General features: G+C 44.6%; 1 protein-coding gene across 1 annotated transcript in view; it reads left to right on the top strand.

Annotated features, from left to right (window-relative positions):
- Nucleotides 1–23036, top strand: part of LOC144119842 (uncharacterized) — a 65648-nt gene that overhangs the window by 37911 nt on the left and 4701 nt on the right. The window contains exons 11-16 of the mRNA XM_077652368.1: nt 1364–1493; nt 2752–3054; nt 3774–4149; nt 6398–6490; nt 9386–9460; nt 11487–11552. Of these exons, the coding sequence (XP_077508494.1) occupies nt 1364–1493; nt 2752–3054; nt 3774–4149; nt 6398–6490; nt 9386–9460; nt 11487–11552 (1043 nt within the window). The remainder of the gene's footprint in view (nt 1–1363; nt 1494–2751; nt 3055–3773; nt 4150–6397; nt 6491–9385; nt 9461–11486; nt 11553–23036) is intronic.

Here is a 23036-nt window from a genome sequence, read left to right as displayed (position 1 = left end):
CTTGAAAAATTAGCCCTTGTCGTTCAGACAGCGTCAGAAGCGCTAACCATAACTGTTTCTAGCGCAAAATCGGTTTCCATTTAGGTGTAGCTTAAGATGGCCAGAATCGGCAGTTGCAAATAACTTGGAAGGTTGAGCCCTGCCCAGTTGCCGTTGAAATTTATTCGTGGATATAGGCATTTGTTCAAACTATGCGCATTATTAGTGTTTTTTTTTTATTATGAGGTTTAAGAAAGTATTCCTGCTCGAGGGTCCGGAGATGATCAACTTTCAACCACTGATTCTTTGGATGTGATCGCTCTCTAAGATAAATGTACAGCATATCGGGCGGTTGCTATAAGTACGTTGGACAAAACACTACCGCAATTCTAGTTACAGTCGTTTCAGGTTCGCCGTGATATCGTTAGGTGTCGCAGTTAGCTCAATAGCATGAACGATTGCTCTGGAGAGGCGTGGTCCTTTGTTCTGCCAAAGGAGCAGGAAAAATTTTTAACTATCATGTTTTCCGTGTTAGCTGTGCAGCTTTCGTTCGTAGTTGTATTGATGAATACAGGTAGACCCTATTGGTTGTTTCTAAGGTTTATGAACGTGGTTTAGTTTATGAGGGTTTAACGTCCCAAAGCGACTCAGACTATTAAGGACGCCGTTGTGAAGGGCTCCGGATATTTCGACCACCTGGGCTTCTTTAACGTGCACTGACATCACACATTACACGGGTCTCTAGGATTTCACTTCCATCGAAATTCCACCACCGCGGCCGGGATCGAACCGCATCTTTCGGATCAGTAGCCGAGCGCCGTAACCACTGAGCCGCCACGGCGGCGAAGGTGGTTTATGACTCAACTCAATTTTGTAGTAAAGCAGTATTCATTGAAATAGTGCATGTTTCGTGGTAGTTCCTTGTTTTAAATAAAAACTTCGAGTCTAAAACGCACACTGCGGTCATTAAGTACTTCTGCCTGGTTCATCAGCTGGACTGCCGCAGACATGAAATTGGTTATCTGTACGGGCCGTTCTACATCTAGGCTACCCCGTTTTAAGACACCTGTAATTCATTCACGCAGGAAAGTTTAGGCATGTATGGGTAGGCTGTTATTAGACAGCAATTGAAGGCGGCCGTTTCTTTTGTGTGTGTGTGTACAGCGAGTTCAATATCTGATGATTAGCTGCGGCACAAGACTGAAACTTGATCTAAACAACCATTTATCTGGCAGAGGATAATTCCTATAAAATTATGAGCACGTTTCTACCCAAATGCACTACATTCTCAGGTATAGGTAATAGCAAGGGAAACAGATGTAGGCAAACGCGACATATCGAGAAACGAATACTTGACTTGCTTAATAATTGTATTGTCGTCTAGAGGCGAAGAGGCGTTTGAACAACCTCGGTGACGAGCTTGAAGACAAAGCGAACACTTTCTACATTGATGCTCTCGAGTACCCAGAGGATCTGCGGGCAAAAGTGGACGTGCATTTCGGACGTCGCTACAAGTAAGCTGCCTGACCTGCGTCTGATTACAAGAAAGCGGCATTAAAAAGAAGTTTTAATTGAGTTGAAGTAATTTTGTCGAGCTATGGTAACAGGAAACTGTGTTTAATGCGGGGTTTCAAAAATAGGAACCGTCGCAAATTGCTTCTGCTCAATATTAATATATCTAAAAAGTTAAGAAAGCTTGATGCATTCGATTCGCTTCACTAAACCAATTAGTTTAGCGTTGTTGCTTAAAGGCAAAATAAAAGATGTTATACTCGCAGCCTGTTTTCATAGACATAGAAAATGTTAACAGAAAACTTTTTCGTAAAGATTAGTGCTTAAATTGCTCAGTGTGAAATAGGGTCTCTGGTCTCAAGCAATGTTCTACATGTAGGAAATATGGCATTATGTGCGAAATGTCGCACGAACATTGCTAGACATGAAAAACTACTGGCTAACATCAAGCAGCAGCGAATAGGTTTGCAAGAAAAGTGTTACCTCCGCTCAGAAGAGCCTAAAGAGCAATAAATGAACGTATCTCTCAGCTGTATCTGCGAGTAATGGGCGTCCATTTCTTCTTGGCCATCTGGCAGATTTGAGCGGCTGTTCCGTTATTAGGGGCCCCACGGCCGCTCTCACTCAGCTAATAAAATTTAATTTCTGTGCCTGCCTACGCAATACAGACCTTTCCGGAATTATACGCGCAGAGCAGACTGGTTCTGTCAAATTAACCGTAGAGATGGTCGAGCTAAAACTTTGCACACAAGGGACACTTGGTCGGCAAAATTGCTTAATACCGCATTTGTTTGGTTTACTAGCCTGAATCGATCAGAAGTCGGATATTCTCATCGTCTGCGGCGAAGGTGAAATAACAAAACTCTCTCTCTCAGCGAATGAACCTCTGGCGCCATTTCGTTTGTCGGCCGTGGAGATTCGACAAAAAAGGAGGGAGAGAAGGGTGTACCGCGGGAGATTTGAAGATGCTCTCCGAACTACTTTATCAAGAACATCTTCAAATGTGATATAAAACAAATGAGCCAATCAAATGTCAATTATGTGCGAAATTTGAGCTTTAACAATTCACCGGTTTAGCCGAGAGATGTATTTTACGTCGCGCTTTTATTTGTCGAACACGCTCTAACCTGATCGCTTTTACAACGCGATTTGCCATCTGAATGGCTTCAATAAAGGGAACTTCGAACGTTATCTATCGTTCGCATGTTGAAATAAATATTTTCTTTTGCCCGGAATTATGATTGGTTCACTTTCGCGCAGGAAGGCGGAGCCACTGCTGCTCGGCTACGTGGCTTTCAGTGCAGCCCTGGTATGCCTGTTGCTGCTGCCAACAATGCTCTACTTGGGTGGCCTGGCGATGGTCGCGTGGGGCAACGCCGACGGCCACATCACATACCGCTCGGGCCGCTGGTGCTTTTCACTCGGCGCGTGCATCTTCGTGGTGTCCTTTGGCGTCGTGGGTCTGGCCACTACTGCAGGCCTCGTGGTCACCTTCTTCGCGACCCGGTGCGGGTGCGCAATCGTGGCTGACCTGGCGAACCCCGGTGTTGCCATTCCTCTAAGGCGAGTATGCTGGCCTTTTGTCCTTTTTGATCCACTCATGCTACGCTAGAGTTTAAAAACTAATGAACTGCAATCAATTGTTAGGGAGGGTTGAGAAACTAAAGACGAATTGCAGTAGCTGGTGTTCCGGCATGACGCACATGCCCTTCACTGGTGTAGCAAGCTACGTTTGATGCGCGCATAAACGGGAACACTAAATTTATGGTCCCGTTATCGGTGTAGTGGTGATTCGAAGGGAATTCCCAGGTAATTGTGTGCAGATATGTTCGACAGGAGGAAAGAATTGGTTTCTTCGTTGATTATTTTCATCAACTGAAGTTGGAAAGGATTACACAAAGCGTTCCGTACACTGGAGTTCCGAAAGCTATCCAGCCTTTCAGTAACTGTGCTCATTCTTCGCAATAACTGCTTTGAAAAGCGGAGAACAGCATATGGGCGCCCATGATGACATTTATTTTCTACTTGGCTAAGTGCGTCAATTCTATCAAGTCTGGAGCTACATCTGTAGGAGAGCAGATTGAATTGCACAGCTTTTCTAACTAAATCTTTCGTAACAAACAATTACAAGTGTTTCAGTTTTATCAGGTTAGAAAGACAGCAGCATTTACTCGCTCCGTTGGAGACACTAAAATAAAGTTGCGGCTTTTTGTTTCATTTCCTTTTTGCACAGATGTAAAAGCTTTGCATCCATTTCTGCTGAAACCAGGGCTGCTTCGCAGGTTCCTGGTTGAGGCCGTGCAAGTGTACACAGAAGACGGCAGCATTCCCAGCAAGCTGGTGACAGCTGTCAGCGCCGACCACCTGTTGGGCATCGTTATGCGCTTCGGCGTGTGTCGATCCGAACCGCGCAGTGCCTACCACTTGGTGGGCGAGCCATTCGTGCGCAATGCCTCCAAAGCTATAGGAGTGGAGAAGGAGCTGTCTTTTCTGTGGAATGATTTTGACCACAAGCAGCTCGACAAGCAGATTGCAGGCATCGGCCTCCCTCTGGGCAACCTCATCAATGCGAGCGGGATTTCCGCTCTGGCCACCTCTCTGGAGCAACTGGTGCAAGTGCCGTTGGAAGCCATGGATGTGCGGGAAATTCAAAATCAGGCAAGTTATCAACTTTCACGTCAGCGAATAGAATAAAACACATCCGCCATGGGTACGTGTTTGTATTCATAGGTTTGTTTTGTTGTAATATTCACTTTAAAAAACTTTTAAGCACCGCATTCTAAAAAGAGAAATGAATATCAAGATTTCGCTACACGCGAAGTGGAATATAAAGACAGGCCTGAAGCTCTCAAGATGGCGAAACATTTAGGAAAGACAAAAAAAACTGACAAAAAATTGGAAAATATTGAGCCCTCCAGCTTAATGCAGCAATAAATATTATTGAAAATGTAATTTTTCAACGCATGTTCGACATTGTTTCGGCCAGAATGTCCACATTTACCCAAAGCCAAAAGACCGAGATCCTGGTGATAGTATACTGGATATAAATATATTAGTGGACCTCTCTAGCGCGAAAGCGTACAGGCCTCTATCGCAGAAATACCGGTATCGGCACTGCCGACACGCTCACATAGATGGCGCCAGCCACACCGGTGGCGTATCGAAAACCACTGACCGTCGAGCCATCGGGCTGTGAGTAAAGCAGGCTACCGTTACGCCCCGCGAACATTTTCGGATGGCTTCGTTAAAGCTTGGCTTTATATGCAGGCCCTGTGGTCTTTCACGTAATGATTGTGGCTGTAAAGAAGGAAACAGTGCACGTCTCTGCGTGGGAAAGAGGAACCGCGTTCGCGTCATACCTATAAAAGGAGGTTTAAGAGTACCTTAAATTTTTATTCAAAACATTCCTTGAAACAACTTGATAATAAAGATACGATGGAAATGTACAGCGCAAATAAGGACGAGGACACAAGGAAGACACATGGAACACACGAGCGCTGACTTGCAACAGTTTATTTCGAAATTCGGACCAGCATTTATAGCTGAAAAAATCAAGCAATTATCACACATGCGCCGTAGGTGACCCATTCATATGTTGGCGCAAATATAACAGCTCCTTACTAGTAAGAGCAATAGACGGCTTTTGGCCACGCAGGACCCACCCATCTGGTCTATCATTTCAGCCTCTTTTTCTCGAGTGAGTTGGAAACGGTTTTTGGCGATAACAAAGCAATCTTGGTAAGCAGGCTGACACATAAACTCTTCATCTGAATCACTATCATTTTTATCTTTACCGTTTTTCTTACATTTCCTACAGTGTGCGTCCAGAAACACTCCCCGGTGTTCAGACACATTGCACATTTCCATCATAAATCACCAACATTGCCAGACTGCCATCTTAGTGATAAAAAGTTTAACCGAAAATGCGATGTCATTTCTTAGTCGTTTTAATCAACTGTATTTCGAAATTGAGATATAATCATGGTTTCCAATAACAAATTTCCAAGTACACCAATCTGGAGCTGCCACTTAAGATCAGTACTAAATTTTCTGCGTGGACTCAGATAATTTCTTGATCCATAATTTATTGGATGATCATGGGTACACGTCTTCCCGTGTCATAAAAAGTTTGCATACGTATTTCGTATGTGAACTCTGAAAAGTCGTTCAAATAATGTGATGGTAGATTGCTTACAGCGGTATACCGCCAAGAAATTTAATGACACCTGAACTACCGACCTTGACAATATGTACTAAAGGTTTTGCCGGGCTCCTTGCGCCATCCGTCAGAATTCAGTGCGCATAATTAGCACTTCTAGAACTAACGTGGTGTCGTAATATTTAGACCCCCCTCCCCACTATTGTTCTGCAGCCTCAATGTTGTTCATTGGCCAGGAATATTCCGCATCAGCGCCGTGAAAAACTGGTGCTCCATCGAGACCCAAGTCTATTACTTTAATATATGTTATTGCGATCTCCTTTCGGGCGTTGTTAAGAGCTTCATGCCTATTTTGACTTGTTAACATTCATATCAGCAATAAAGATAAATCTGGCGTAATTATTAAATTCCAAAGCACAGAGCCGCTCTCTGTGGACATTAGCTGCTGCTAGGGAAACAGCTGATAATTTATTAAGAATTGCTGTCGTTGTTTGTGCTGGATTACTTTATCGCACTTTGTTTTAGATGCACACTTAGCCCCAATAATGTTGGAAAAAATCGATATCCCTGCTCGTCTTTGAAGAGCTCTTGTGCCATGTTTTCAGAGCGCAGTTGTTCCAAAGCGAAACAATTAGAGCGCTTTTAATTACATGGAATGCAAATGCAGAGTAAAATTAACAAAATTTGGTCCTTGATTATGAACATAGGCCGACTAATTTTTCTCGACAATTTTTGTGCACATTCTAGGTTGAAGGAATGACCTCGAAAGATCAAAACGCTGTAGAACTCAAAACAGCTCTGCAACAATTACAACAAGCAGCTGCAGGTCAACCAGCATTCGTAAGCAGCCTTTTTCGTGCAGTCGAGTGCGTTTTCGCTTGCACATTTGCTAGTCCTCGAGATTTAGCCCTCTCCACTAGTGTGGCATAGCAGCGGCATTTGCGCGTTGCTTAAGAGGGTATACGTGAAATATGGTGAGAAATCACAAGCAGCGGGTTCATAAAATTAGGCTTTCCTAATAATTAAACTCTTTCAAAAACTGCAGTAGACAGCGGACGGGGTTTTTAGTAGGAATGCGCGCTGTGCTTTTGCTTCCTTGCAACGTTGCGGCAAGCAGTGTAGGGTGATCAATTAGTATTGCAAAAAAATAAGTAAAAATGAGCATTGTATATATTTTCCCAAGTGCAGAAATGTCGGCCTTGAAAAAAATGCTAATTAAGAAACCATATGAATAACGCAATATGAGAGAACTACATGATTGCTAAATATTAGTATGATATATTTCTCTTTGGTGATTTAATTTTATTATACTGCTTTCTAAGACATTCTAAAGTGGCGGGGTGTCACAACACTCTTTATTAGTCATATAATTGCATGTGCTTTTTTTTCGCTGATACTATTCAACTTGCTGTACTCATCGGCTTCCACTCTGCTCAAATGAGTGACCAGCATTCAACGCCTTTCGATATTTCTGCAATGCTTTCCACTCTATCACGAAGCCACTCCACGTGCTCTGCGCCGGACTGCCGTAAGGTCCAAAGGGAGCCGTGCTCTACTTGAAAAGAATGCGAATGTCAAGGCTGAATGATTTTTTATAGCAAACCACAATTTTTGAAACAGTAAACCTAGAGTTCGAAGTGCAGCTTAGCTGCCGTGACCAGCCACTTTCCCACACACTGAAGCTGCGCCGCTGAGTTAAGAGGCGCACTAACTTTCAACGCTGCAGCTGGTGCTGCACGCAGCTGATGCCTCCTTCCTGGCGCTTCCGGCAGGGACTGAGCCCGGGGTAGGATAAATGCAGAGCCGGAAATATCCTAGATTACCCCCGGTATTTATCGCGACCCAAACTCTTCGCGAGGCGTTTCAGCCTACGGCTTCTATGAAACCCTAACCTGCTCGGTCCGTAACGACCATAACTGATTTCTAGCAGCAGTGCGCAATGGCCAGTAAGCCTTCGTAGTTGTGAACGTGATGCGTGGCAGAGGTATGTTTAAGAAAGTTTAAAGGAAAACTGCATAAATTTTAGAAATCGACGAAATTAAAGACGTCGAATGTGTGCAACTTACAGGTGAAGCATGCGAAATTCTGTCGGGCTATCATTTGAAATGGTGACATAATCTCCGATAAAAATCTCGACGGCCGTTTCTTCGCTGCGCACACCGCCAAGTGTGTGGGTGGGGGGTGGGCGCATCATCACGTCATCAACGGTACCGGTACAATTCCAACACATAAACGCTTGCTATCAAAGGAAAAAAAAACAATACCACCGAAGGGAAAGCCCATACCGCTTTCTGGCAGCATCCAACGAGAAACGACAGGTTGTTTTTGAGGGCAAAGGAAATTTGTAATCTTAACTTCGGTGACGTCACACCAATCTTCTGCGCACACCTCTTTTGCTGCGAGGAAAAGCCTAAATTTCAATCGTCGATTACGTCACTATTTCAAATGCTAGCGCAAAAACACTTGGCATGTTTTATCTACAGTCAATGTAAATTTAAATCCGTGAATAGCACGGGATTTTCAAAAAGTGGTGCAGTAGTCGTTCAAATCACCTACCGATGCTTCCTCAAACCTTGCTGGACATTATCAAGACACTTTCACTCTAGCCTTCTACAATAAAGGCCGAAAGCATCATGGTTAAGCCTTTCCATTTACACCTGCAAGAAACTGCTGGCAGCGCTACAGACAATGTAGAGCACACAAAGAGAATTAAGGGAAGGCCACATTGTTGGGATCTTTGCTCCAGCCTCCTCAGAGTCATGCCTGTTGTGGGACAGGGTCTGAAGCGACTATATCTGAAATGACAAGGTTGGTGGGCATTAACGGGTTTGTTCCGCAATGGGACTGCCTTTGAGCGCTGTCAGCGCAAGTAGGCGGCAACCAAGATACAGTGCCGCTGAGGAATTTCTTATTTGTAGATGTTGTTATAATAGGACAGGCTAGCTGTTGAGGCCGATCACACCCAACATCCATTTTAAAACTCTGAAAGCTTCGCATTCTTGTTTTCAACTCTATACATACGTTTATGTAACATTAATAAAAACAGTGTTGTGCTTTCATGTTTCAATGTTTTATGTGATACTGAAAATAGTAAGTGGCAAGCGATGGTGCGCAAATAAAGCAACTACGCATGTATGTAACACGTACACCAATGGGTTCAGAAATGTCGTCCACTGCTGAGCACTAACAAAGATATATGTTCCATGTTTCGATGCTTATTTTTTATGAAAGAACTTTCAGGACGACTGCACCAATTACCAAGGCTCATCGTTAAGTCACTCGGTGTTTAGATATACGCAGCTCTCATACGCGACGCCGTGTTCATTGCATACGCATTTTTATATGTACATTGTTTCTATCTTATGCTGCTGACGCAAAAAATTCGCGTTTAATTTTTGGTAACGTAATGCCGAAATGTTTGATAGAAGCGAAGAATCGGACAGGCTGGCCACCTGGTGGGCCGGGACTAATCACCCTGATTTCTCGTGAACTCGCTTATGAACAGCAGTTTCCGCTTGCCTACAGCTCTACGTGGTTTGCGACATTGCCGTAGATGTGGCAGTGCTTCTTCTAGGCCTGTTTGTCATTGCTTTCTCTGAGCGCCTCTGCAGTTTAAACTTCCCAAACGGCGTGCGCCTCCTTTCTACCGTGGCATGTGAACCCGATTATATATAAGAAAATAAATCTTATGACATTTGTGTCATTCCTAGCCCACTGAACTTTCTGTATTTGCAGCAAACGTCGCTGGCAACTGCAGTTACAGAGGTCGATGACATCATTAGCGACCTCGAGGACTGTGAATTGAAAAAGGTGCGGATTTCCAGACTTATTTTCCAGAACTGAGGATGAAAGCAGCGGTAATTGCTTAGAATTTTCTCACAATGAAACGAAGTGACAATTGAACGGGTTAGTCTAGGTTGTACTGTTTAGAAAATCTCAGAGCACTTCAGATAGCCGCTAAAATATTTAAGCACGGTTTTCTTCAGAAATTAGGATAACAAAGTGAGATGAAATATATGAATATCACTGTCGCGGTCATGTGACTCAATCGCCAAAAAAGAATCAATTACCAGTGGCATTTGAGAATATTTGAATGCCTTCGAATGCTAATGCGAGAGAATGAGGCAGGTCCAGCGCCCCTTTTGTCAGCGAAGTTTCGTCGTTTCGTTCAGGTAGAGCGTGCTGTTAAGGTCGCAGGAGTGGGTTAGTTGTAGGAAATGGGATATCGTGGGCGATTCCAAATACATAATCCACCCCTAAAGGCGTAGCCGATATGATTGGCATCCATGGGGGTTCCTAGGTACACGGCATCGAGGCATAAAAAATATACTCGGAGACTCTGTTTTAAACAGCCCAGATGTGGATAATAAAAGCATTGCAAAAGTTTATGCACTACTCGTAGGAGCTTTCATTAATTCATCTTAACTATATTTATTGCATATGCGCTGAAGTAGTCTACTTCGACGACCGAGGAAGCGCCAGAAAAAATAGAATCGTTTAGGGACGCTCAACTTCGCTATTTGTGCAATCTACCGCAGTAATCAGCTGCTGCGGTTTTATTTAAAGGTAATTCGCTGAAGCGGTTTTCAAATCGCATGAAACGTTGTGGATGGGAAGAAGGGACCTTTAAAAACATTTGTGCGAATTTTTTTTTCGATTATGGCCGCAAAAAGAGCTGCAATCGTTTCTCGAAAAACCGCCGCCGACACGCCCTCATCGGCGTCGGTGGGGGGACGGCAAAAAGGGGAACTGGCGGAAGTGACGCCATTCACTTAGAGTCGGCCATCCGTCCTGCTTTGCTTGCTCCGCTGCGGTCCACGCTTTGGTGAACGACAGATCAACGCAACCTTCTGCCATTGCCATCTGCTTTCTCTGGTTCGGGTGTTCTGTGTAATGCTTGAAGCCTGCATATAAATCAGTTTGGCATGGTACTTCTTTCAAACAGCTTAGTAGAATCCGTCGGTTGTTCTCCCCCAGCCTCCTGCAAGGTAACCAGACAAACTGGCGGTACGCAGCATACAGAAACTGCGACCGCAAAATATGTACATCAGTATTTCTGTTTTCGTTATATTACTTCCTTAATTGTTAGTAAAACTTTTGCCTTTTCCAGCTGGATCACATCCCAGAAACGTAGAAATTTCTATTGCAGGTTGAGAAAATATATATTTAAAGCTAGCATTTACATGTGCTGAGTACTGGTAACATCTGCGCTGAGTGGTCCCAAGTGTGATATCCAGCCTAAAATGCAGTTTTTTGATATTTCTGTTGCCTTGTGACCACATGAAGTTCAATAATGTGATTATTTCTTTTTTAAACGCCTAACACCAATAAAGTCCAAAATTTTACGTAATCATTCGTATTTACGCGCAAACCTATTTTCGAAAAACTTTCTCAAAATGTTGTCACATTATTTTTCTTGGGCAGGGCATGTAATGCGAAGGCAAGGTAACCGCTGGTCCTTAAGGGTAACGGAGTGGATTCCAAGAGAAAGTAAGCGTAGCAGGGGGCGGCAGAAGGATAGGTGGGCGGATGAGATTAAGAAGTTTGCAGGCAAAGGGTGGATGCAGCTGGCAAAGGATAGGGTTAATTGGAGAGACTTGGGAGAGGCCTTTGCCCTGCAGTGGGTGTAGTAAGGCTGATGATGATGATGATGATGATGTTTTGCAACTAACCATGCACTGATATTTTCCCATACGGTGTATAAGGTACCTTGAAAGCTAACGAAAATTCTAGCTATATAACATCGCCGTTATGTTCATAATGCGCTACTGAGCGTCTTTATGCAGAACCGATACAGATGCACTGAACCTTCCTTCTGGTACACTTTGCAATGCAGAGAGTATTCGAGGATGCCCTCAAGAAGCTGGAAGCTGCTATGGAGATTGACTCCAGGCCTATTGAGGTACGTATGCTTCGGGGGCTCACTTTTTCAAGTGTTGTTGCCAATAATTGCCATCCTCTTGCAGTTGCACTTTCTTGGGAAAGAGGAAGATGCAATGAAAGGCTCCAAATTGCTTGATTACCTGCGGTTTTTAAAGTGCAATCCGATATCTTGTGCGTTCTTTTTTTTTTGCGGCTTCATCGGAATCACCTCACATATTTTTGGAACCGAACCAGGAAATTCTCGTACAAATTCGGAATGTAGTATCAACTCAATAAAATTTACGGACAAGTTCCATAGCCGGGAATGCAAAAATTGACGCAGCTCTTCAGTCGTGGCAGCCGTCGCAGCTACGGCCTCTGCGATATTCCGGTTGTCCATTCCTCAGCTCTCGCCGCGGCAGGTGGCATTTAGCATTGCTACTACCTCCCAACACGCCACCTGTGACACGCCTATACACCTGCCAACTACAAGGTGGCGCGTAACGCCGATTACGACAACTACGACGCAGAACGCAGCAACGGTTGCCTAAGCGCTCCCATCTAACAGGGGAACAGTCTGTTCCCCACGAAGTTCTTGCTAATCGCCGTACAGAAAGAATTTTCAGCGATTTTGAATCCCATACAATGCTAATCATAGTGTGCAAAGTTCTCCCCTGCTTTTTTCTTGCTATCGCTCCTCTATGAAAGATCTACCAGGCCTTCTTTCCGAAATCCCCGGCGTCAAACACACATTATATGCGGATGATATCACTGTCTGGTGCAACTCGGGGAGTGACGCCGAGATCGAGGAGCGTCTTCAAGCAGCAGCCGACACGGTGGACCGGTACGCCAGGGAGAGAGGTCTCCAGTGTGCGCCGGAAAAGTCCGAGTTGCTCATCCTGAAGAACCCGAGGACACCCCTAGCGCAGAACATCTCGGTGTATATAGAGAACCACCCAGTACAGAAACCCACGGAGATCAAGATACTAGGGCAGTATATCCCGCAGGGGCGACAGAACACCACCACTATGAAGAAGCTTACAACATCCACCGAGCAAATCCTCCGCATGATACATCGTATCCGAAATAAACACCATGGCATGAAGGAAAGGGACACCATCCGCTTAGTGCAAGCTTTCGTGATCTCTCGGATAATGTACGGGACGGCATTCCTTAACCTCTCCAGGTCGGAAATTGAAAAGTTGGAGGTACTCATCAGGAAAGCCTACAAGACGGCACTGGGGCTACCAAACTCTACGCCAACAGCAAAGCTCATGGCTCTAGGAGTACATAATACCCTCAAAGAGATGTGGGAAGCACAATGGTTCTCACAACTGAATCGGCTCGCACTCACAAAATCCGGCAGAGAACTGCTCGATAAAATCCATGTTAATCTGCCCTATACAATTGACCAAAGGGAAGAGGTCCCACGCGATGTGAGAAGACGCATAAACGTGCACCCCATTCCGCGGAATATGCATCCCGCATATAACACCGAGAGGAGGAAAGCAAGAGGTGAATCCCTGCAGAAGAAATGGGACAAGCAAATTAACACCCTTTACGTGGACGCAGCAGGACCAAATAATGGAGTCATGACTATTGTGGTCTCAACGCCTTCAGGGTCGATGGTGAACTGCGCCTCGGTGAAAACATCTAACCCCACTCACGCAGAGGAGGCAGCTATTGCATTAGCTGTAGCATCTAACCCCAACGCCGTTGTGCTCACTGATTCCCAGAACGCCTGTCGAAACTTCAATAACGGATTAATTCACAAGTCAGGGTTGTCATTGCTGACTAAGCATCCACCCAACCAGGTCTCAGTAATCTGGTTCCCCGGTCACCTGGAACTACCAGGAGAAAACGAAGCCGCCCACAGGCATGCCCGAGCTCTTCTATACCGGACGTCTCCCCCTGATGACCATGAAGGGTGCCGCGACCTAATAGGCTTAGCAGTGTATGCTGACAATCTTGCGCCATACAGAACAGCCAGAAAGGAGTACCCAACACCACACAAATCCCTCAACAAGTTAGAAGAGAACACCCTTAGGAGACTACAAACCAACACCTACCCAACACCAGCTAAATTACACCAGTGGTACCCTACACTATACTCTCCACAGTGTCCACATTGTGGAGCGGTAGCTAACCTCTACCATATGGTGTGGGCATGCCAATATAATCCCTTAGTTGACCCCATTCCCAACCCCTCGGAGGAGCAGTGGGAGGCTATTCTGCTCAGCGATGATCCTGACCGTCAGCACTGGCTGGTGGGGAGGGCCAGCGCAGCAGCAGCAGCCAGTGGACTACCGGACTAGGCGGTCCACCCACATGTTCGGAGAACATTGAAGAAATAAAGACGTTTGTAATCAAATCAATCCTCGCTATCCTCAAGGCAGCAATTGCCGCGGCCAGCCAGATTCTTTTTTAAATAAATAATATAAAACACACACACACACACACACACGCACGCGAGGTGAAAGAGGGAGGCCGGGCTGGGTGCGCACGCGGCTACTGCGAGAAGAAAAAAAGAAAAAGAGAGAGAGAAACAAAAGAAAGAAAATAGGAAAATAAAAGAAAAAAGCGTGGTGGGGGCTTACCGAAAGAAGGGAAGTGTCTGCCAATTGTGTTCGTCTGTATCCCTCTGGCCGCGTATGTGTGGCCCCGTGCGAATCCGAAAGATGGCCTGGACGCGAGGCAGAACAGGTTGCGACTGCCCAAAGTGGCTCCACATGGTGATATATATATATATATATATATATATATATATATATATATATATATATATATATATATATATATATATATATATATATATATATATATATATATATATATATATCAATAGTGATTTCTGGCAGCTGATTTGGTCAATATAATATAAAATCACCAAAAATTGAAGAAACATAACAGGATTTATTTCACGGCGTTTCGGCTGGAGGACCAGCCTTTTTCGAGTGTAGTACAGCGTTTGAAACACGCAGTTTTTATAGAGAATGCGCGAGGTACAAAGTTTACAAGTTTACAGCAAAGCACGAGTTCAGAACACTTGGGGGGGAGGGAAGACATTTTTTTTAACAAAGGAAGAGAGAGAATCGGTGCAGGTGTTCCGGAGAGGCCGATTTTTTTTAAATAACAAAAGAACAATAAGATTAATATAATAAACATATAAAAAATGGGGAGATTCTTTCCCACCACCGCAGGGCTGCCTTCGAAAGGCCCTCGAGGTGTCGCTCCTCTCAGCATTTTGGTGACAAGCGTGAAGGGCTCCACCCCTGTACAAGGCGGATGCTACATTCCAGAGAAACTGGTTGGGGGGGGGGAAAGAGGGGGAGTAAAGAGGAATGCAAACGAGGCCTCTAATAAAGAAACAAAGACGAAAAAAGAAAAAAAGAAAGAAGAGCCATTGTACAAGGCTTGGTAATATGCATTCAGAGAAGGGTGGTGGCAACACGAGAGAATACAAAATAGGACATTAAAAAAGAAAAAGGGGGGATTCTTTTCCACCACCTCAGGGCTGCTTTGGAAAGGGGTGAAGGGCGTATTTTGGTGACAAGCGTGAAGGGCTTGACCCCTGTACATGCAGAAGGCAACATTCCAGAGGAACTTGTAGGGGGGAAGGGAGGGGGTAAATAGGAATGCCAACGAGGCCTCTAAAGAAAGAAGAGAAAAGAAACAAAAACACAAAGACAAAAAGAATAAGAAAAAGAAAGAAAATTAGGGGAAAAAAGGAAAGAAGAGCCATTGTACAAGACTGGGAAATATTCGTTCAGACAAGGGTTGTGGCAACACGAGAGAAATCAAATTATACAAGTTCCTAATCAATCCTTAGACGGGCACTCCGTACACACGCATACAGATACAGAAAAAAGACAAGGCTAACAATAAATCCAACACCAGAAACGAACTGCAATGAGTCGGAAGTACAATCTACCCCAAGACAAATGACCATTCGGAGTAAACAATTCATCAATGTGTGAAGCGAAGATCGACATGACAGCAAAAAAATGAGGGGGGATAACAGCAAATGGGTGACAATATAATACAATGCGCGACAATACAAGATTAGAATAGTAATTAAAAAAATGGCCAGGCTTAGCTTGGTTAAGCCAAGAATGCGTTGCATATTGCGCGGTCTTTTTTTGAGGGCGAGGTATTGCTTGGCGGCACTCGATTTTCTCGGCAATACTTGGTTATACTTGGTTTTACTCGGTAATACTTGGTTTAGCTATTTTAATTCTTGGTCATTCTGTGTGCAAGTACCAGTAGTGAGGCGAGAAGTGCTGTAGCGGCTATATACGTGGTTGACGGTGAAGCTAATGCAGAATGTACAAACGCAGCTCCAGCACCGGCTACAACGGCGTTTTTGGCACGCATGGAAAGTACATTGGAAACACCCTTGGTTACCCCACTACTCCCACTCCCACTCCCTAAAGGAGCGCAGCTCTTTTATACATATGCCGTGACGTCAATAATAGCGCAGCGCCCCTAGCGGGAGGAGCGGGAGTCAGGTGGTGGCTGCGGCCGCGCGCGACCGCGCCAGTTGGGGCCCAGCTTCCCCTCCGTGACGTCACGCGCCGGCGCCGCGCCCCTAGCGGGAGGAGCGGGAGTCAGGTGGTGGCTGCGGCCGCGCGCGACCGCGCGAGTTGGGGCCCAGCTTTTCCTCCGTGACGTCACGCGCCGGCGCAGCGCCCCTAGCGGGAGTCAGGTGGTGGCTGCGGCCGCGCGCGACCGCGCGAGTTGTGGCCCAGCTTTTCCTCCGGCTGTCGTGGCGTCACGTCACGTGGTTGCGCTAAAGGTCAATGGTGGCTGCCCGGCCGCGCCCAAGGGCTGAACTGAGTGATTGCAATATGCAACGCATAAAAGGGGAAAGAAAATAGCAGTAAATGTGGGACAATGCAGGTGAAAAAACTGGGGACAATGCAAGTGAAAAAAGGAAAACACGTCGGAAGCTAGGCTTGTTATGCATGCTGCCGCCCGTCCTATGAGTCTGGGATAATTATTTTTGATAGTCTGGGATAATTTTTATTCTAGGAGTCTGGGATAACTATTTGTCACATCTATCAGGTACGATTCAGTCATAATTTGTTTTGAACCCCGATTGGAGTACAATAGCTGTAAAGTTATCGAATGGGTGCCCAAGGTTGTTGATGTGTTTTGAAAGTGGGGGATTTGGCTGTGCCCGCACATGTGATCTGTGTTTGTTGATGCGAATTCTGAATGGTGTAACTGTCTGCCCTACGTACTGAGCTTTACAGGTGCCACATTCCAGGAGGTAGACAACATTAGCGCTGTCGCATGAAAAGTTACCTTTTATCTTAAATGAGAAGGATGACGCTGTGCTTTTAACACTGGTTCAATTCAATTCTTTTTTTTTGTTGTTATCATCATCGGACAGAGTTTGCACCTAGGTTTATTGCATGGCACGGATCCTCTGAAGCTACGGTTGCCGACTGTAGACGATGTTATCATATCCCGGATGTTCCTTGCGCGCAATACACAACACGTGGGGGATCAGGGATAACTTCTTTCATCTTTTCACTCTGTTGAAGGATGTTGTGGTGTTTTTAAGAATTGTGCAAACATTGGGCATTGAAGCCGAATGGGTAAGGACCAGATTGACTTGATAGTCCGGGCGTGGCTGCTTTTTGCCATTTATGAGTTCGCGCCGGTCATGCTTTGAAGCTTTCTTGACTGAATCGTCGATGACTGACAATGGGTGCCTCTGTCGTGCTAGGTCCACACGGAGTTGCTCGCAGTTTGATTCAAAGTCGCCTTCTTTAGAGCAAATCCTACGTAAACGTAGGGACTGACTCTAAGCGATGGATGTTTTACAATGGCGAGTGTGACTGCTCTGGTAGTGTAGGTACTGGTGACGGTCGGTGGGTTTTCTGTAGACTGTTGTCTCAAGTTTGTTATTCGTGATGGTCACCTGGACGTCAAGAAAATTCATTGTCGAGGCTGAATGCGACGAGGAAAACGAGATGTTAGGATGAGTGCTGTGTAAGTCCGAAATAAACTTAGTGAGTTTTTCTTCACCATGTGTCCAGACCATAAATATGTCATCGATGAATCTTCTGTAAAATATTGGTTTAAAGGGAAAGTTGTTGAGGAATTTCGTCTCAAGCACAGCCATGAATATATTAGCGTAATTTGGTCCAATTTTGGTTCCCATTGACGTTTCACTTATTTGCACGTAGTGCTGGCCATTAAACTCGAAGTTATTTAACTCAAGTACCAGTGTTAACATCTCTGCAAGTGTGCTGCAGTCAACCGGTTGTTTAGATTCTAAGCGCTCATAAGCATAGACGACTGCGTTGATGCCATCAGCATGCGGTATATTGGTGTACAGTGAAGCGACATCCAGGGTCACTAGTAGGGAATCATCTGGAATGACTAAGTCGAGAATTTCACTCAAAAAATGGGTGGTGTCTTTAACATAGGAAGGATATAAGGAAGGGATATCCCTGATGAGGCTCTCGACATAACTCGAGATGTTTTCAGTAACGGTTCCAATTCCAGAGACAATTGGTCTTCCCGGATTATTTTCTTCATGAATCTTTGGAAGAAGATAAAAACGTCCTGGACTTGAATGTAACGGAATTAGAGCTTTTGCGATCTTCTCCTCAATTTTCTTCTTTTTCGCCAAACCTAAAATAGATTCTGAAACTTTCTTATTATACTCTGGCGTAGGATCAGTAGGGAGAGCCTTGTAAAATGAGGAATCACTTAACTGCCTTTGGGCCTCCTCAAGGTAATCCTTTTCATTCATAACTACGATGGCGCCACCTTTATCCGCTTGTTTTATTACGATGTCAGATCGGCTGCTTAGAGCCTGCAACGCATTGCGTTCAAGCATTGTGAGATTAGGGCGATAAGAGCGTCGTTTTTGAAATTCGGAATGGATATCTTTTTGCACTGCCTTTATGTATAAATCTAGACAATTATCGCGCTGCGGAGGTGGTGTCCAATGAGTAATAGATCGAAGTTTTGGACCACGATCTAATGTTTGGAGGCGACCGTGGTAGTATTTTCTCAGGCTAAGGTTTACGGAGAAATTATCCACATCTTTGTAAAGTTGAAGTACATTAATTATACCGCTAGTGGGGCACAAAAATGCTGAGAGGAGCGACACCTCGAGGGCCTTTCGAAGGCAGCCCTGAAGTGGTGGGAAAGAATCTCCCCCCTTTTTTATATTTTTATTATCTTAATCTTATTGTTCTTTTGTTATTTAAAAAAAAATCGGCCTCTCCGGAACACCTGCACCGGTTCCCTCTCTTCCTTTGTTAAAAAAAATGTTCTTCCTGGTCTCTTCCCTCCCCCCCCTAGTGTTCTGAACTCGTGCTTTGCTGTAAACTTGTAAACTTTGTACCTCGCACATTCTCTATAAAAACTGCGTGTTTCAAGCGCTGTACTACACTCGAAGTCCTCCAGCCGAAACGTCGTGAATTAATTCCTGTTACGTTTCTTCAATTTTTGGTGATTTTATTTTACATATTACACACACACACACACACACACGCGCGCACACACACACACACACACACACACACACACACACACACACACACACACACACACACACACACACACACACACACACACACACACACACACACACACACACACACACACACACACACACACACACACACACACACACACACACACACACACACACACACACACGACAGTGTGTGTGTGCACGATGCTACAAAGACCCGGAGTGCGTAAATAAATTTCTCGAAATCATATGCCCTTCAGCCTTTTTTGTTATTATTTTCAAGGCTGCGCAATCCTCGTGCATTCGCATTCGCCGAAGAAACAAATTTGATGGCGTGAAATTTCGAGCTAGGCACGTCTAAGCACAACATCCGCAACATGCGATTTTGTTCGTTGCTTATTGAAAACAGGTCTAAACCTCTTGGCTGTAACCCTTCTCTAGTAACAATTTATTACGACACCCAAAGGAGCGATGCCTAACTCCATGCGTTCTTGCAGTGTGCGGGAAATATAGGCATCAAAACTGCAGTCTCTCATGAGTATTTGTCAAAATCGTCATCATACTCCTCATTCTATCTCAGCCCATTGCAGGATAAACACTCTCTCAAATCTCTCCAATTTACTCTGGTCTGTGCCAACTCCGGTCAGCTTGAGTCAGCAAACTTCAAACCTCATCCACTCGCCTGTCTTGCTTTTTGCCCCCTGCTACACTTGCGCTCTCTTGGAATCCATTCTGTTGCCGATTAGAACCAACGGCTGCCTTGTTTTCGCATTACTTCCCTTCCCAATTTCGTCTTCATTTAGACAAGGGTGTCCTTAATTCGATTAAGTTCCTTGCCTACTCAGCTTTCTTCATGCCTCTTGTTTCTTACACCTATCGTTTTCCGTTTCATAGTTCGCCGCGTTCTCGCCAATTTGTGTTTTATAGCCTCCAAATTTTTCCCCATAGGTGAGTGTCTGTAAATTGCGCCCAGCTATATTCGTATTCTTCTAGTTATTCACTCGCGTGATCGCGATCTGGAGTCACTACATGTTCCGAAAATATGTAGTCATTTAGCACTTAGAAAGCTTCGCAGCCTATCGTAAACCGGTTTTTCTGTCCAAGGATTTTGAAGACTACTGAAGTTTTCTGCATACTAATTTTCAGACCCGATGTTCCGTTTTCATCTCTAGGTCATTCACCATGCTTAGCAGTCGTCTCGTCCCGGGCGGTACTTAACAAGAAAATGTCATCAGTGAAACGCAAATTGCTATTGTCGTTATCATTATCCTCATCCTGACTGCGCCCACTGCAGGGCAGAGGCCTCTGATATGTCTCACCCATTAACCCGGTCCTTTGCCTGCTGCGGCCAGGCGTATCCCTGCCGCCCCTGCTACACTTGCCTTTTCTTGGAATGCACGTGGTAAAAAGACGAGTTCAGATTCCTGTTTAGTGCCCCTTTAATGATCAGCGGTAGTCCTGCCTTTGCTTTACATGCCCTTCCCAAACCAGTTTGTTCTTCATTTTGACTGGAGTGTCATTACCACACGGTTGTTCCCTCACCCACTGCCTTTGAAGTGGTTGAGGAAACACCTATCATTTTTCTTTCCATATTTTTCAGCGTTGTCCTTAAGCTAAACCCTTTTCCTTAGCCTCCACGTTTCTGCCTCGTAGGGGAGTACCGGTAAGATATAGCTGTTGTATACTTTTCTCTTGAAGCATATTGGTAACCTGCCATTCATGATCTAAGAAAACTTGCGAAATGCGCTGCACCCTATTATTTTTATTTTGGTTATTTCCCGCTCATGATCCGGATCAGCGGCCACTACTTGCCCTTAGTAGACGTATACCCCAACCACTTCTAGCAATTCGCCATCAATTGCGAGCTGCTTTTCCCTCGCTAAACAGTTGAACATTACTTTGGGTGTCTGGATGTTAACTTAAGGACCTACTGTTCTACTTTGCCTAGCTTATTTATCATGCTTTGCAGCTCACATGCATCGTGACTTTGCAAGACACTGTCATCAGTGGAACGCAATTTATTTAGGCATTCTTCATCAACTCTCATCTACAACTGCTCCGAATCCAGGCCACGGAACAGCTCCTGTAAGCAGGCGGTGGATATCATTGGCGATATCGCGTCTCTCTGCCTGGCACCCTCTTTACTGAAATTTCATTGCTGACTTTATGAAGGACTATGGTAGCTGTGCAGTGCTTATAGATGTTTTCCAATGTTTTCTCATAAGGCTCTTCTACACGCAGATTCCACAATGCTTCCATGACTGCTGACGCTTACACTGAGTCGAATGTTTTCTCGTAATCAATGAACGCCATATAGAAGGTTTGGTTATATTCTGCGCATTTATTTATCACCTGATCGATAGTGTGAATATAATGCATTGTCGAGTATCTTTTACGAAACACTGCCTGATGATTTCGTTCAATGTTGTAAGGTTGTCGAGGGTCTATTTGTAATTGCCTTAGTAAATACCTCGTAGACAACGAACGGTACAAAAGTGTCTAGAAAACCTTCACGTTGTTTTAACACGTTTCACGTTTTCCTAACATACGTTTGCCATTTTTTCTCTGCTTGGAAGACACCAGTCTTGCTATTGCAGCCCTATATTGAAGAGCCAACGTGTCGTTTTATGCCAAATAATTATCCAGTTACTTTGTTCTCATGTTTAAAAGTTATTCACGCATTATTACCAAAATTTCCCATTTTGTCCGAGGTAGAGAGTTATGCCAATCATTAATAATGCATTTCTGCAGCCAATGCGGAACAGGTTAAAATTTATCCCCAAATGGATTTCGCGTTTATGTGTAACTTCAGGGAAGGCGCTGCGACTGACGAGGTTGAGCTAAGGTGTAGAGAAATGCACCTTCTGTGTCCATTCGGTGGCAGTCCCAGGGTTGGCGAAAGTAAAATATTACTTGTCTTTATAGCTTTTTGTGGCGAAAGCCATTAATGGAAGTACACCCTAAGTCCAGTTGTTAGTCCAGTCGTCGTGTGTGACCCTCGTCTCGTCGCTGTGTTCCTTCTTTTGACTTTTTTTTTCTGAGCATGCAGCAACTGACCCAGATTTCAACTCTAATACAGCCTAAGTCCTTTCCTTGCCTTGGCTCTCTTTCGCTTGCTGCGTAAGCGCCAAGTAAGCGCAGGCCAAACCAAGAGCCAAGCAAGCAAAGAGGAGAGGAGCGGCTGAAGAGAAATAGCAAGAAAAATACGAACAAAGGAAGATAAGAAAGAGAAGAAAGAGGGGTAGGAAATCAAGGGGCGCCGTTTTTGTGTTGAGAGAAGTTCACACGACGGCTCTCGCGGATTTTTTTTTATTTAATCCATCGCCTAGTTGAGGCAGTTTCATTTTAGGAGGCAATGAGTTCTCGCATAAAATACAAATATGAGATATATCCGTACTGATCGTTTCCAGGACGCTGATTGTTCACTTCTGCGGTGTGTTCAAGCAAGGATTCACAGGTTTCGTTCTCGATTAAAGGTTCTCGACAAACATGTTTTCTTAAAATAAGAATAAATAAGTACTTTTGTAGCCATGTTCCTAATTCAGCATGATTAATACTAATTTTTGCGGAAATAATAACTTTGTAATATCAGCGCTCATTGTCACAAACGGCTCTGTAAGATATCAAATCTTTCAGCGGCTTTTTTCATTATGTGTTCGGGTTTGTAGGAATGATAATGCTAGCAAAGAATAATGTTCTGATTACCTACTAAAGATTGTTTTCATAGCAATGAACTTTAGCGACAGCATTGTTGGCAATCGTGTCCCATCCTGACCCCGCATTTTGGCCGGTTCGGAGGCTTAGTTCTTTTTTTTCATGTCGCAGCGTACTCTACGGGCTGATGGGCGACCGTTAGCCGGATCTTGGAGAAGACTGTGAGATACTTGCGGCATGGAATATTTGAGCCCATTGAATAGTTGAATAGTGAAAAATTTCTTAGATTCGCATGCTATTCTTAGGGCTCTTACACATTGTGAATATACTGTTTCATCATCAAGTGAAAACTAGAAGCCACAGAGTACG

This window comes from Amblyomma americanum, chromosome 2 (assembly GCF_052857255.1).
Source record: "Amblyomma americanum isolate KBUSLIRL-KWMA chromosome 2, ASM5285725v1, whole genome shotgun sequence".
In the NCBI taxonomy this organism is placed as follows: domain Eukaryota; kingdom Metazoa; phylum Arthropoda; class Arachnida; order Ixodida; family Ixodidae; genus Amblyomma; species Amblyomma americanum.
This window is presented reverse-complemented; position numbering and strand designations above follow the sequence as displayed.